Below are 15,423 nucleotides of genomic sequence, written 5' to 3'. Positions count from 1 at the left end.
GCAGTGGGGCAGGTTCACTGGGGAACACTGGGGCAGGTGACTGGTGGTAGCAAGGTAGAAGGAGGGTGTCAGAACTGACTCCCACCAGCTAAGCTGAAGGGGGTGGGGTAGGGGGGAGACATCCACTAGGCTTTCCCTTCCTGGAGAAAGATCCTACAGATCCCTGCCCTTTCAGCACACACCCTAAAATTAGTCAGTAAATTTCCTTCATAAATAATCCAGGTTCTTTTCAGACTGCTGTCCTTGTGCTGAGTCTTGGAGTGCATGATATGTGCTGGCCATTTAAGAGTAGAGTCTCAGTTTTCCAAAACCCTCTGGCTCTCCTGGAGTTAAGCCCTGCTGATTTTTTTTTTTTTTTTAATGTTCATTTCTATTAGAGAGAGATAGAGTGCAAGCAGGGGAGGAGCAGAGAGAGAAGGAGACAAAGAATCCGAAGCAAGCTCCAGGCTCTGAGCTGTCAGCACAGAGCCTGACACAGGGCTTGAACTCAGGAACCGTGAGATCTTGATTTGAGTTGGAGTTGGATGCTTAACCAAATGAGGCACCTGGTGCCCCTAGCCCTGCTGATTTTTAAAGCCAGATGTTGTGGGGTTGTGTGGGGTAAGGATTGGGGTGGGGATTGCTTTATGTAGGGCTAGATTCTCTTGTTCCCCAGGGAAGACCTGCTTGCCTGTGATATCCCTTCTGCTTGTGAGTCACCACCCTGGGGGTTTGGTTCCCAGCTGTCTCTGCCCCTCTTAACCTTTTCAATATGGCCCTTAAAAAATATCTTTAATTGAGACAGTACTATTCTGCTAGTCTTTGGGTCATTTTCAGAGTGAGTTGCACTTGATGTTGGTGCAGCCTTGATGTTGCTGTAGGAGGACGTGAGTTTAGGATCCTCCTACTCCACAATCTTCTCAAGCTTCCCTGGATAAATACTCTCTAAATTAGACCTTTAGCCAGTACATTGCGGTGGCAATCCTTCCCTGGGAGGTCTTGCTTTTGTAAACTAGTTTTCAAGTTGTTTCTTGTTTAGCTCTATGGCTTTGGCTCTGATAGGAGTTTGTTGACAGTTTATTGACATTACAAATAATGCTGCAGTAAATATTCCAGTGTACTTTAGTAGTGCTGGGTATTTCTGTAGTGCTGGCTGGGTTTTTTTCCCTTATAAGATAGATTGTCAAATGGTATATGAATTCAAATATTTAAACGGCTAATAGAAACTATTAGATTGTTAGATTAAGTTTACAGTCTTGCCAGCAAGTATGAGAAGTAGATTTCCTCAGATGCCTGTGATGGATGTTTTCCTTTTCTGTCTTTTATATTTTATAAATCTGATGTTAAAAATAGTATTTTACTTTTCAAATTTCACATTTTTCTACTATATATGTGTGTGTATATATATATGTATATATATATACACAAATCACGTATGTTTATGGCCTCTGTGTTTCTTTTTTTAAAATTTTTTAAAAAATGTCTTTGTTTATTTTTGAGAGAGAGAGAGAGCACAAGCAGGAGAGGGACAGAGAGAGAGGGAGTACAGAATCCGAAACAGGCTCCAGGCTCTGAGCTGTTAGCACAGAGCCCAACGTGGGGCTCAGACTCGTGAACCGCAAGATCATGACCTGAGCTGAAGTTGGATCCTTAACTGACTGAGCCAGCCAGGTGCCCCCGTGGCCTTGTGTTTCTATTCTGTGAATTTAATTCCCTGTTTTTTTCAGTGGCATTGTTCATGTTTTTGTTAATTTTTAGGAGATCTTTGTATATTAGAAATAGTAATCCTTTATAGGGAGATACATCTTTTTAAAAATGATTGATTTCGGGATTCCTGGGTGGCTTAGTCTGTTAAGCATCTGACTTCAGCTCAGGTCATGATCTCATGGTTCAGAGGAGTTCAAGCCCCACGATGGGCTCTGTGCTGACAGTTCAGAGCCTGGAGCCTGCTTCAGAGTCTGTGTCTGTCTCTCTCTGCCCCTTCCCCTCCCTCCCTCCCTCCCTCCTTCTCTCTCTCTCTCTCTCTCTCTCTCTCAAAAATAAATGAACATTAAAAATTTTTTTAAAATGAATGATTTTTTTTTTCTAACATAGTGAATTTCTCCATAAGAGAATGCATTTGTTTTGAAACTTTTCCTTGGAATTGTGAAAGACTTCACATTTAGAAGCTGATTTCTGTTTTGGACTATCTAGTTTTAGTATGTCTCTAGATATGTATTGTGAGTGTTTATGTGAATTTTAGCTGAGATTTGGTCAGCATATCAGGGAGAGATAAATACAGAGGCTAGATTTGCATTTATGTTATATTAATGTTTATTATTTGAGGGTAGTATTAATGGGGTTTCTGAATGTCTTCAGTTAAGACAAGTAGGTTGATGCTGAATGGTTTTTAGAAGCTTTTTCTTATTTTCAGATGTGTGCCCTTTAGTAAACTGGTTAAGGAATACCTTGGCTTAGAACTTCTAATGAGGAACAGGTTAGTGGTGTCTCTATCACTATTGGAGGGCAGGGAGGGCAGTTAGTAGGGCTCTTGGCCTTTCTAGCCTCTCTGTTGACCTGAGTATGCCTTACAAATAAGAATCATCGTTTTGTATGAGTGACGTGAGAAAAGCTGGGAAACACTCTTAACATGCTTCTTAGCCTAGTAAGTGAATTTGATAAACACACAGAAAAATAAAAATAATGAATGAGAAGTAATCTAAAACTTGAGAATTGAAGTGGGTGTACTTTTGGTTAACAGTTATTGTAGTATATTCTATAGTAAGCACTGGCAGTGTTATTTTCTAAGTGCTTACAAGACTTAGAATTCATCATAAAATAAGTATGTTTTTGGAGTTAGGCCACATTTAAGTCTTGTAATTGGGTTCTTTAGCTAATAGTTTATAGTACAGTCTCTACCCCCATCCTCAATGAAATTTAGGATGCTATTACTACAGTTTGTCGTTTGCTAGTGGTCGATATTTTTTTAAAGGTGTACTACTAAATGGAGATTTAATTCACATTTACTAGTTCTAACAGATCTGTTTTATAAAAAAATTATGTTTTGCAGCATCATTCTGGTCTCTAACTTAATTCATTTAATAAATATTTGAGTGCCTTCATGTCTTTAGTCCATTCTTATGGACTAAGAATACAGTAGTGAATGGGATTTGGCAGGGTCCTGCCCTTGTGGAGCAGAAGGAGGGTGGAGGGTACTAACCTAAATCTGTGAACAATTTAACATAGTAGTAAGTGCCATGAAGAAAACAGGCAGGGTTATTTGATGGGGGTTGGAAAGGGTGGGGTATTTTGGCTGGGATGACTAGGGAAATCATCTCTAAAGTAATCTTTTAGGTGAAGTCTTTAATCATGTGAAAAAGCCAACTTGCTTGTTTCTTTTTTTTAATTTTTTTTAATTTTTTTTTTTAAATAACTTTATTTATTTTTGAGACAGAGAGAGACAGAGCATGAGCAGGGGAGGGGCAGAGAGAGAGGGAGACACAGAATCCGAAGCAGGCTCCAGGCTCTGAGCTGTCAGCACAGAGCCCGACGTGGGGCTCGAACTCACAGACTGTGAGATCATGACCTGAGCTGAAGTTGGACACTCAACCGACTGAGCCACCCAGGCGCCCCTAACTTGCTTGTTTCTGAAAGTGTCAGCCTTCCAGGTGAAGGGAACAAGAAATTCAAAAGTCCTGAGACTTTAAGCTTGATGTGTTCACAAAGGAGTTTGGCTTATATTCTGAGTCTTCAGTAGAGGAGGAATATGTTGAGTTGCATCTTTAAGGTTGCTCTGGGTGCTCTATATCTAGATCATAGGAGCCACATAATTTCAGACTAGTGAGATGCTCAGATGAGCCCTCATTCTTCATCTTTCTCCCTGTCATCTGGTTCTGAATTCATTCATCTCTTAGTTGGGGAGAAAGATATAGGGAAAGGAAGAGCTGTGGGTGCCCCTAAAAAATGACCTCATGGTAATGGAGGGATAGAATTAGGATTGTGAAGGGGGCTCAGGTTTATATGTCAGAGGAGGTGGGAGGCAATGTGTGACAGTCCTGACACTTGAAGGCTGTGGTATTTTGTCCTGCCTCCCACTTAGACAAATAAAATGGGCTTTATAGAAGTTTACAGTTGTAATGGTAAAACACACACACAAAAGATCCCCCCAAAAAAGAAGATAGGTAATATATAAAAAGTAAAAATTTCTCACAGTCCTTCTGAAACAATCACTGTTAATACTTTATTATTGTAGGTTTTCTCACCTCTTTATAAATCAAGATTTTCCTCCCTCTTTCTAGATTAATATAAAAGATTCAAAATATATTTTGCATCTTTTATTTTGTCTTGGATGGCTTTTTTCCATCTGCACATACAAATTACTTCATTTATCACATAGATATTAACGTTTGTTGAATTCCCTATTAAGTATTTGGTCCCCCAATTTTTTTAAGTGTATCTATTTTTTTTTTGAGAGAGAGAGGGAGAGAATCCCAAGCAGGCTCCACACTGTCAGTGCAGAGCCCGATGTGGGGCTCGAATTCACAAACCGTGAGATCATGACCTGAGCTGAAATCAAGAGTTGAAGGCTTAACCCACTGAGCCACCCAGGTGTCCCTGGTTTCCCAGTTTTTCAAGGATATGAACAGTGCTGTAATGAAGATGCTTATACATGTATCTTTTTAAGTTCTTATTTAAATTTAGTTAACATACAGTGTAATATTGATTTCAGGTGTACAATTTCGTGATTCAGCACTTAAATACAACACCTGGTGCTTATCACAAGTGTGCTCCTTAATCCCCATCACCTGTGTCCCCCCCACCTGTCTCTCCACTGGTAACCATCAGTTCTCCATAGTTTCTTGAGTCTGTTTCTTGGTTTGCCCCCTCTCTTTTTCCTTATGATTGTTTGTTACATATATCTTTAAACACTTGCCTTACACTTCTGTAGGATAAATTCCTAGAGTGCAATTGAATACTAAGTCAATCTTGAAAGTTTCTCAGATGTAAAATGGGATGTGAGTCCTACCTAGAGTATTTCTCTAAGGATTAGGTTGGATAATGTGAGTGGGATGTATGTAGTATGTATTGCCTCATATAGTAGGCAAGTAGTAAATGGTAGGTATTATTAATAATAAGACAAAATAAGTTTCTTTTTTTTTTAATTTTTATTTTATTTTATTTTTAACGTTTTTTATTTATTTTTGAGACAGGGAGAGACAGAGCATGAACAGGGGAGGGTCAGAGAGAGGGAGACACAGAATCTGAAACAGGCTCCAGGCTCTGAGCTGTCAGCACAGAGCCCGACGCGGGGCTCGAACTCATGGACCACGAGATTATGGCCTGAGCCAAAGTCGGACGCTTTAACCGACTGAGCCACCCAGGCGCCCCAAGACAAAATAAGTTTCTAAGGGAGGAAGGTGTGAGAAGGATGGGATTCCCTATCAATCTCACCCTTTTCTAAAGAAGGAGATAAACCTCACTTCTGCATGATTGTTGACTCCCAGTCAGTGTCAGGGTGTTGTGTGTCCTAACTGCACACTCTTTGTCTTACCACCATTGTGTGACTGTGGACTACTGTTGCAGTTTTCTTGTTGCCCAGTTAAAACATTTGGTTATTTTTGGTTCGGTGACTGTCTCTGCTTGCTCCTGTTTGTAAGCTTCATTTTTGTACCAAAACTGAAATGTGAATGTTATGGTGGAAAGTTTATGGACTTTAAATTTAAACATATGTATATCTGGTTATTTTACCTATCACCTGGGTGCTCTTCAGCAAGTAGTGGTGATTTTTCTGTGCCTTGTTTAAAGAGTGGATGGAGGAAGGAATTTAAAATATTTGGGATCTTCATAAAAAAATTAAATGAGATAATTTATATATCAGTGTCTAATACACATCCTAGACATACTAATTTCTTTTTCTTCCTTTAAGGCAGAAAATTATGGCTTACACATTTTTTTAAAAAATTTCACCTGTTTAAATTTCACATGTTACTGATATGCAAGGGTAGTCACTCACACTTAAAATACAATAACTAAAGAAGAAGAGAAATGTAATTTAAAAAGTGTTAGACTAGAAGTCAGGAAACCTGGCTGGGCCCATGTTCCAGGTTGGTATAAGTGGTGGTATAACCCTTGATACATCTTTTGATCCCTATTCCCTATTCTCGTTTTTGAGTTGTCTATGAAATATTTTATGGAAATATACTAACATAAAAGTTTTTGATTAATTGAGTTAAGCAGAGGGTGTTACTTATGAGAACGTCCACATACTACTATTTTCACAATTACTCTATGTTGTTGAGTTGCTTTTTTCTAGAATTAAATTTTTGTCTTTTTTTTAACTAGGTTTAAGTGTTGTGTAAGCTGCATCAATGGAGCACATACAAGGGGCCTGGAAGACGATCAGCAATGGCTTTGGATTCAAAGATGCAGTGTTTGATGGCCCCAGCTGCATCTCCCCTACAATAGTTCAGCCATTTGGCTTTCAGCGTCGGGCATCAGATGATGGCAAACTTACGGACTCTTCTAAGACAAGCAACACTATCCGTGTTTTCTTGCCAAACAAGCAAAGAACAGTGGTATGTAAATGTTCCTCTCAGTAAGTTTAGCTGGCCATCTGCCTATAAAAAGCATTTTGGATAATTTCACTCACTTTATAGACAGGCAAAATTGTCACTTAGTGTCTTTATTAATTGGCTTTCCAGTTGCAGATTTTATTGCTTTATATTACTATGTTCCTTCCATACCTCCCACTTTTCCCCACCCCTTGGCCTTCCTTCAGTTGTTATTCTCGCCTGGAATGTCTTCTTTTGAAAAGCTCCCTTAGACTGTTCCAGTCAATTTTATGTATATATGTATTATGGATATTAAAGCAAAATGCTCACTTAAATTTTTTGGATGTTATAGTTGAGTATATAGAAGAAAATAAAATTACCTAGAAAAAATTATTTTGGTAAGTTTTGTAGGCCCTGGGCAAAGCTGGAGGTAGCTTAGAAAGCACAGCATCTTCCTCTTTTCCTGGGCACTGACACTAGCCAGTTATGTCTGCACAGTTCATTTTTGTAGTACCAGCAACAGGTTCATACTAGTAGCATCATGGTGGGACACTGCCACTTGGTTTTCTGACATAGAGTTCTAACTTTTCTGAGAAATAACTGCTCAAAATAGTTCCTTACTATCTTGGTGGAAAAAACCCCACCTGGTTAAAAAAGGAAAGTGAAGTTGTGCTAATTTTGCTTGGTGGAACATTTGAGAAAACCTTAGTTCAAAAACTTCCACGCTTCCTCCTTTCCCACTCCCCATTCTTTGAGTAAAATCAGTGCATTGGGCTTTTCTTTGTACCTGGGTGAGACAAAGTTCTGAGGTTGGAAAGTCCAGTCCAGAGTTCTGTTTTTGACAGTTCCACTCCCCTCTCCCAGTTTACTAATAAATTCCTTTATACTTCTTTTGTGAACTTAAGAAGGAGACTCCCAGTTATAGTGTTGTACCTTTACATACATTTTAAACTGAAGGCAAAACTCAAAAGGTATTTGAGTATTATTTTTGTTCCCCTTCCTAAAAATAAAAGTTGAATGGCTGGCAAAATAAATAGTAATAACCTCCTTAATATTTCAAAAGTGGCCTTTCATTTGCAAGGTGATTTTTTTACTTACTGTTATTGTTCATTCATCTTCTTATTTTTTAATTTTTATTAAAAAAATTTTTTTTAAAGCTTTATTTATTTTTGAGACAGAGGGAGACAGAGCATGAGCAGGGGAGGGGCAGAGAGAGAGAGAGGGAGACACAGAATCCGAAGCAGGCTCCAGGCTCTGAGCTGTCAGCACAGAGCCTGATTCGGGGCTTGAACTCACAAACTGTGAGATCATGCGCTGAGCCGAAACGCTTAACTGACTGAGCCACCCAGGCGCCCCCATTCATCTTCTTTCTAACCTTAAATGGAGAGCCCAGGTGGGAAGTGTGAATGTAATGGGAAGCTAAGACTAGCTGAAGACCGTGTGGTACTGCTTCAGGCTAATACTGTGCCTGTCTTCCCCATTCCCATCTCCTGCCGGGTTGCCTGGAAGACTGGGAAACTTAGTTTGGCATAATGATTAATTAAGTATATGGACCTTTAAGACAACCACGCTCAAATATAAATCCCTGTATTGCCTTTTATTATCGTCTAGATAAGTTACATAATATTTTGAGCCCCTGTTTCCTCACCTTAATGAAATGAGGCTCATGCTGAATATACAGTAGCTGATTCATAAGTAAAATGGTAGCTATGATTATTTGAATTTTTCTACATCTTTGTAGCCCTTGACAGCTTTCAGTTGAGCACAATCGGTAGTTGGGAACAAGTGATTTGGAAGCTTGGCTTCTCCTAAGGCTCTAGCAGATAAAATTAGTTTCTCCCATTTCTTTGACCAGAGATGGACCATCTTCTTTCAGCTGGCACGTATCTTCAGGGGAGCATTGGTGGAAGGAGTCATTTACTGGCCAGCACCATGAGTCAGCAGTTTCTAATCATTCCCAGGTTACTTCACTGCTTGGAACCTAAAATGACCCTCCTAATCACTTAGTAGGCTCCAGAAATAAGATTTAACTAATTTCAACATGTATCCATGGGGAGGTGTAGAGAGGAGAATGGCAGAAAGTGTATATATATGATTTAAATAATTGTAGGAGTATAATTGGTAGTTGCTTTTTCTTTCTTTTTTTTTTTTTTTAATTAAAGTTTATTTATTTATTTTGAGAGAGAAAGAGCACAAGCAGGTGAGGGGCAGAGAGGAGAGACGGAATCCCAAACAGGCTCCATCAGCACAGGGCCTGATGAGGAGGCTCAAACTTATGGACTGTAAGATCATGATCTGAGCTAAAAACCAAGACACTTGCCGACTGAGCTACCCATGAACACCATTTTAGAGTTGCTTTTACAAAAACTTTTTTCTTGGGGCGCCTGGATGGCTTAGTGAGTTAAGGGTCCGATTCAGCTGAGGTCATGATCTCACGGTTCATGGGTTCAAGCCCTGCGTCGGGCTCTGCTGACAAGTCAGAGCCTGGAGCCTGCTTCAGATTCTGTGTCTCCCTCTCTGCCCCTCCCCTGCTCGCACTCTGTCTCTGTCTCTCAACAATAAATAAAAGTTAAAAAAAATTTTTTTCTTGTCATTTATTTTGTAAATATGTGTCTCTTTGCCACTCCTTGTTATTAGATGGGTGCTTGGACCATAGCTGAGGACCATTAATTACCATTACAATCAACTGACGGCTAAAATACAGATTCCTGGGCTTCATTCAAGTTCAACTTAATCAGAATCCTTGGATGTGTTGGAGGGGAGAAGCTGGGAATCTTTATTTTCATAAGTTCCTTGGATGATTCTAATGCCAGCCACATTTGGGAACCCCACTTGGATTAGAGAATATTTAAAGAACTATCTAGCTCTTAGAGTATGTGGGTTTTTTTTTTTTTTAATGTTTATTCATTTTTTTGAGAAAGAGCATGAGTGGGGGAGGGGCAGAGAGAGAAGGGGAGACACAGAATCTGAAGCAGGCTCCAGGCTCTGAGCTGTCAGAACAGAGCCTGACTCGGCTCAAACTCATGAACTGTGAGATCACGACCTGAGCTGAAGTTGGATGCTTAACCAGCTAAGCCACCCAGGTGCCCCTAGAGTCTGTGACTTTAATGAAGATTAATGATATAGCACCTTATATTTTTCAAAGCTCTACTGCATAGTATTTGATGCAAGTAATGATTCTGTTAGTGTGTGTTTGTTAGTCTTCATTGTCCTCATTCTTGATGTCTTATCTTCATAGTTCAGATCAGTATATCTCACTTTTACTTAGTTTTTTTTCCTGAAAACTGTAAGTTAGTGGGTCTAAGGGTATAACTACTTCAAGAAACCTAAAATAAACTTGCTATGGAACATTTTAAATAAATACTTTAGACTTTTCAAATAGATCCAAACATATGCTCTTACCTGCCTTTGGGAAGGAGCTGGTTTGGCCACTGTCAGCTGTCACACTTTAACTGAGCACAGGAGCTCCACTGTGGGCAATTTACAAGTACCATAGATCTACATTTTGTTCTCCTTACTGGCCATACTCACTCTAGTTGCCTCAGTTTTAATTAACTTTATTGGCTTTAAAAACAAAATGTATGGGGCTTTTATCAAAACTCTTAAAGTCTTATTCAAAAAATTTTTTTTAATGTTTATTTTGAGAGAGAGAGAGAGAGAGCACAAGCAGGGAAGGGGCAGGGAGAGAGGGAGATTCCCAAGTAGGTTCCTCACTGTCACCGCAGAGTACGACTAGGGGCTCAACCTCACGACCCATGAGATCATGAACCAAAATTAAGAGTTGGATGCTTAACTGACTGAGCCACCCAGGTGCCCCATTAGTTGAAATTTTTATATAGCTGCCATTGTTAGTACTCCAGGTACTCATACTTCCTACTAGGCCTCTGAGTGCCTGCCTAGCTTTTGAGGATGGGGTACAGGACAATGTGGAGGGACATACACTAAGGCTACTTGAAATGGTGTGCATGTTTATTTAAATTAACAGTGGTCTGCTTGCCTTTACTAGTGTGAAATGTATATGAGATGGAATTTTTGTTAGGAAGATAACAAACCTGTTGTTGAAAACAGGTTGAAATGCAGTTTTGATCAGAAAAACTCATGTTTATAGATCAGATTGATTTATTTTCTTTTCTGGTGGATGTTCCTGCTTGCATGTACATTTCAGTCAGTCAAACAAATTAGACCAGTGTGAAGGGAAATGTGATAATTTTATCTTTCTCAACCACTCTCTTCTGATAATAGCTAGAGGTATGTCTTTTCATACTCATACAATATATGTAAACATATATGGGTTTCCCTGCCCTTTAAGTAATCTTATTCTTTGTATTATTCTGAAAAATATTTTCCCACAATTGATAAATCATGGACATCCTTCCCTTTAGGTCATTATAAATAATATAGTAGTGTCTTAATGTGACATATACAGATATTTTAGGCTTTATTTAAGCATTCCCCTATTGCTGGACATTCCAGCTATTTCCTGTGTGTGTGTGTATGTGTGTATTTATCATTACAAACAATGCTGTCATAAATCTTCTTCACATACCCTTACAGACTGGTGCATTTATTACTATGCTTATCAAAGGATGTGCAGCCTTTGTTGGTTCTAAAGATGGCTTTTTGTTTGTAGGTCAATGTGAGAAATGGAATGAGCTTGCATGATTGCCTTATGAAAGCACTCAAGGTGAGGGGCCTGCAGCCGGAGTGCTGTGCAGTGTTCAGACTTCTCCATGAACATAAAGGGTAAGAACTCAAAAGTCAGTCAGATTCTCTTTCATACTAGTAAGGAGCTGCTGGCTTCAAATAATAAGTTTGTATTTTTAAAAAAGTGTGCTAGCTTGTCACAGAATATTATGTATTTATATACCCTTGTTCATAGACAACTGAGAAAAATAAAATACTAAAACTTGAAATTATTGCTGAAACATTGCACTGAAAAAAGAATACATATTAGGTGTTGATAGTATTCCATAGATGGAAACAGTAGTGTAAGGTAATATGTTTCTTGAAAGCAAAAATTTTTGTTTTTCCTGGAATGCAGTAGACAGAATAGATACTCAGAAAGTGTTTGCATTATTATGTATAGTTAAAGAATCCTATCCTCAAGAGATTAACTCTCTTGTAATTCACTCCATCAGTCTTTTTTTTTTTTTTTTAAGTTTGTGTTTAAGTAAGCTCTACACCCAGCATGAGGCTCGAACTCACTACCCCAAGATCAAGAGTTGCATGCTTTTCTGACTGAGCCAGCCAGGTGCCCCTCATTCATTCATTTTTATAACAGTTATTGTTTACTCAATCTGTATAATTTGTAATTTCTGCTTCAGGAAAGATCCATAGTTCATCTTCTTTCTAATGCTGGTGGCTTGATAGAAGCATCCCATCAAAGGCTAGGAGTAAACCCTATAGCTTCCATAATTATCCATTATTATCCCCCCAAATTGGGGGAAATAATCTTTACTTTCTTCTTGAAAAATGCTAGTTCTGTTATTGATCTTCAGCTCACCATCTTTTCTGTCTCAAGGAGTTTCCCAGTTTGAGAGAATAGCCTAGGAAATGAGTTAACTCAAAAGGGCAAGCAAAAATTCCACTATGCTGTTCCCCTCAGTGTAGGAGGTAGTTTGTTGAAGTGCAGATATTTGAAGCATATGTCAGCTTTATCTGGGTATAGCCCCAGGTTGGTCCAGAGCCAATCTGTAGTGCTCCTTAAAGACTAGAAGGATTCTGAGACGTTGAGTGGCTTGTCCAGTCTTGTCCAAGGCTACGTTGGTTTAGAGCTACCCTAGCTTCTCTACTGGACGGATAGCACCTGAAGACTAAGGACACAGGGCTGCCCCTGTCTCTCTCCATTAGGATGAAGTAGGACTTTGGAGTCCTTGTATAGGGAATTATATTAAGGAAAGGATTATTTACTATTGGATAACCAGAAGAATGGCTGGAATCAGCTTCTGGTAGGCAAAGGGAGAAATTTGAATTATGCTATATATGTGTTCTCTCCCTACATGAGAATATTCTTTCTTTAAGAAGTGGGCCTGATGGACTTGATGGACTACACAAGACATGAGAAAGGAGCTGCTTTTTTTTTTTTTTTGAAACTTTTTACTTTAGTGTATCTATTTTTCTGTGTTGTTTGTTCTAGGCACAGAAAGAATGGTGTCAGAGTAAATGTTGAGACAGTTAAGTCCCCTGTCACCTTACAGACCTTGCAAACAACTCTACAGATGTGAGCCTATTGTTAATTTCATTTGTGATTCCTTTGTATTTATGTATCTGCTAGACTGAAGTAGGCTATTGAAGATTAAATTTTGCTATTACAGCAATATTTATACCCCACTGTAGTATTTTAGTATTCTTACAGGATTTTAAGGTCACAGAGTCCAATTTATTGCATATTTACTTTATCATGAGAGTGTTATAGTTCATTATTTTATTTTATTTTTAATTAATTAAAAAAAATTTTTTTTAATTTACATCCAAATTAGTTAGCATATAGTGCAACAATGATTTCAGGAGTAGATTCCCTAATGCCCCTTACCCATTTAGCCCATACCCCCTCCCACAGCCCCTCTAGTAACCCTCTGTTCTCCTTATTTAAGATTCTCTTATGTTTTTGTCCCCCTCCCTGTTTTTATATTATTTTTGTTTCCCTTCCCTTATGTTCATCTGTTTTGTCTCTTACAGTCCTCATATGAGTGAAATCATGGTATCTGTCTTTCTCTGACTAATTTCACTTAGCATAATATCTTCCAGTTCCATCCACGTAGTTGCAAATGGCAAGATTTCATTCGTTTTGATTGCCAAGTAATACTCCATTGTATGTATATACCACATCTTCATTCATCCATCGATGGACATTTGGGCTCTTTCCATACTTTGGCTATTGTTGATAGTGCTGCTGTAAACATGGGGATGCATGTGTCCCTTTGAAACAGCATCCCTGTATCCGTTGATAAATACCTAGTAGTGCAATTGCTGGGTCGTAGGGTAGTTCTATTTTTAGTTTTTTGAGGAGGCTTCATACCGTTTTCCAGAGTGGCTGCACCAGCTTGCATTCCCATATAGTTCATTGTTTTAAAATAAACTTTATTCTGGGGCACCTGGATGGCTCAGTTGGTTAAGTGTCTGGCTCTTGATTTTGGCTCAGGTCATGATCTCACCATTCGTGGAATTGAGCCCCATCAAGTCCTGTGTCTGTCTCTGTGCTGACAGCATGGAGCCTGCTTGGGATTCTCTCTCTGTCCCTCCCCTGTGTGTGCTCTCTCTCTCAAAATAAAAAATAGACAATAAAAAAAAAAAAAGAAACTTTATTCTAAGAGTATAAGCTTTGGAGTCCAGCTGAGCTGGATTCCAACATAGGCTCTTATACTTGGTGTGTGGCCTTGAACAAGTTACTTTCTTGGGGCCCTAATTCTCTCATTTTTAAGATAGGGATAAAATGCTTACTTCATAGCTTTGTTGTATGAGTTAAATAAGTTAGTATTGTCTGAGATTAAGTTTTATATTTATATAGTATGAGATAAGTGGTAGCTGTTATTATTTGGCATTGAACTCTTACCTTGTTTAAATATTTGCCTTTTATATATGTTTTTAAAATTTGCCTTTAGTAAAAAAGCGCGTTTAGATTGGAATACTGATGCCACCTCGTTGATTGGAGAAGAACTTCAAGTAGATTTCCTGGATCATGTTCCCCTCACAACACACAACTTTGTAAGTTGTGGAGCTCTTCTCTTTTTGTGGTGTGTTGGGTGTTTTAGCTGGTGTAATTGGACTTTCTCAGAGGTAATAAGCAAAAGCATATGCATTGTTGGATTATCTAAAGCTGTCGTTTTGTGATGTTTACAGTAAGGCAATTTAAGTTTAATTAGTCACATATATAATTTCTAGGAGTGAATTTTACAAATGTTGGAAGTATGATTCTTTTTTATAAAGGTCTCTTTTGGATGTATGGGATCTGTTGGGGGCCAAAAAAGAAATTATTTTGTCTTTTGTCATTCTTCATTTATTTACACCTCTTCCAGGCTCGGAAGACCTTCCTGAAGCTTGCCTTCTGTGACATCTGTCAGAAGTTCCTGCTAAATGGATTTCGATGTCAGACTTGTGGCTACAAATTTCATGAGCACTGTAGCACCAAAGTACCTACTATGTGTGTGGACTGGAGTAATATCAGACAACTCTTGTAAGGCACCATTCTTTTCTCAAAGAATATAAGCAGGTGGGGAGGTAAAAACTCTCTTGAAGGTATTATTGTATATTTGACCAATGAGTCTGGGTTTTAGACTTACTAAGTAAATTGTCATGATCTGGATATCATCTACTTTAGCAGCATGACAGTTGTGAAACCAGGGAGTTTGAGTGTGGCATACCTCTAAAGCAAGCAGATGGGATTGCTGTTTGTCAAATGGAGATTGGTGTACTGTGACTCACTGAGGCAAAGAGCAAAAGGATAAGAAAACCAAAAGACTTGGCTTTTCTCTCTTAACAGTATCATCTTTTAGGTTATTGGCGGGCACAACTCTTTATTTTGTTAAATGATGTTAAACATTTGTTATTGAGAAGGAGCAGAAAGCATAGTTGGTGCTATTATCTTCACCTCAAACTGGAGACGTCAGTTTTAAAATGATATAAATGTAGGGGAGTCTGGGTGGCTCAGTCGGTTGAGTGTCCGACTCTTGATTTCAGCTCAGGTCATGATCTCATAGTTTATGAGTTCAAGCCCCACATCAGGCATATGCTGACAATGTGGAGCCTGCTTGGGATGTTCTCTCACCCCCTCTTTCTCTGACTCTCCTCTGCTCGTGCTCTCCCTCTCTCTCAAAATAAATAAACCTAAAAATAAAATGAAATGAAATAAAATGATGTAAATGTAAAACCTCAAAAGGTACTTGAATCCCTCAGGAGACAAACCAGTTCCCAAAAT

The 15,423-nt window shown here is 38.8% G+C and overlaps 1 protein-coding gene across 2 annotated transcripts in view; it reads left to right on the top strand.

The window, feature by feature from the left end:
* The window catches only part of RAF1 (Raf-1 proto-oncogene, serine/threonine kinase), an 89,832-nt gene that overhangs the window by 45,785 nt on the left and 28,624 nt on the right, over positions 1–15,423 (top strand). The window contains exons 2-5 of one of the 2 annotated variants that reach the window (XM_049642735.1): positions 6,301–6,533; positions 11,140–11,252; positions 14,111–14,213; positions 14,525–14,682. In XM_049642735.1, coding sequence (XP_049498692.1) covers positions 6,327–6,533; positions 11,140–11,252; positions 14,111–14,213; positions 14,525–14,682 — 581 coding nt within the window. In that variant the 5' untranslated portion in view covers positions 6,301–6,326. Of the gene's footprint in view, positions 1–6,300; positions 6,534–11,139; positions 11,253–14,110; positions 14,214–14,524; positions 14,683–15,423 lie in introns of those variants that run through there. The other variant, XM_049642736.1, reaches the window with a different exon arrangement.

The sequence above is a fragment of the Panthera uncia genome, chromosome A2 (genome assembly GCF_023721935.1).
Source record: "Panthera uncia isolate 11264 chromosome A2, Puncia_PCG_1.0, whole genome shotgun sequence".
NCBI lineage: Eukaryota > Metazoa > Chordata > Mammalia > Carnivora > Felidae > Panthera > Panthera uncia.
This window is presented reverse-complemented; position numbering and strand designations above follow the sequence as displayed.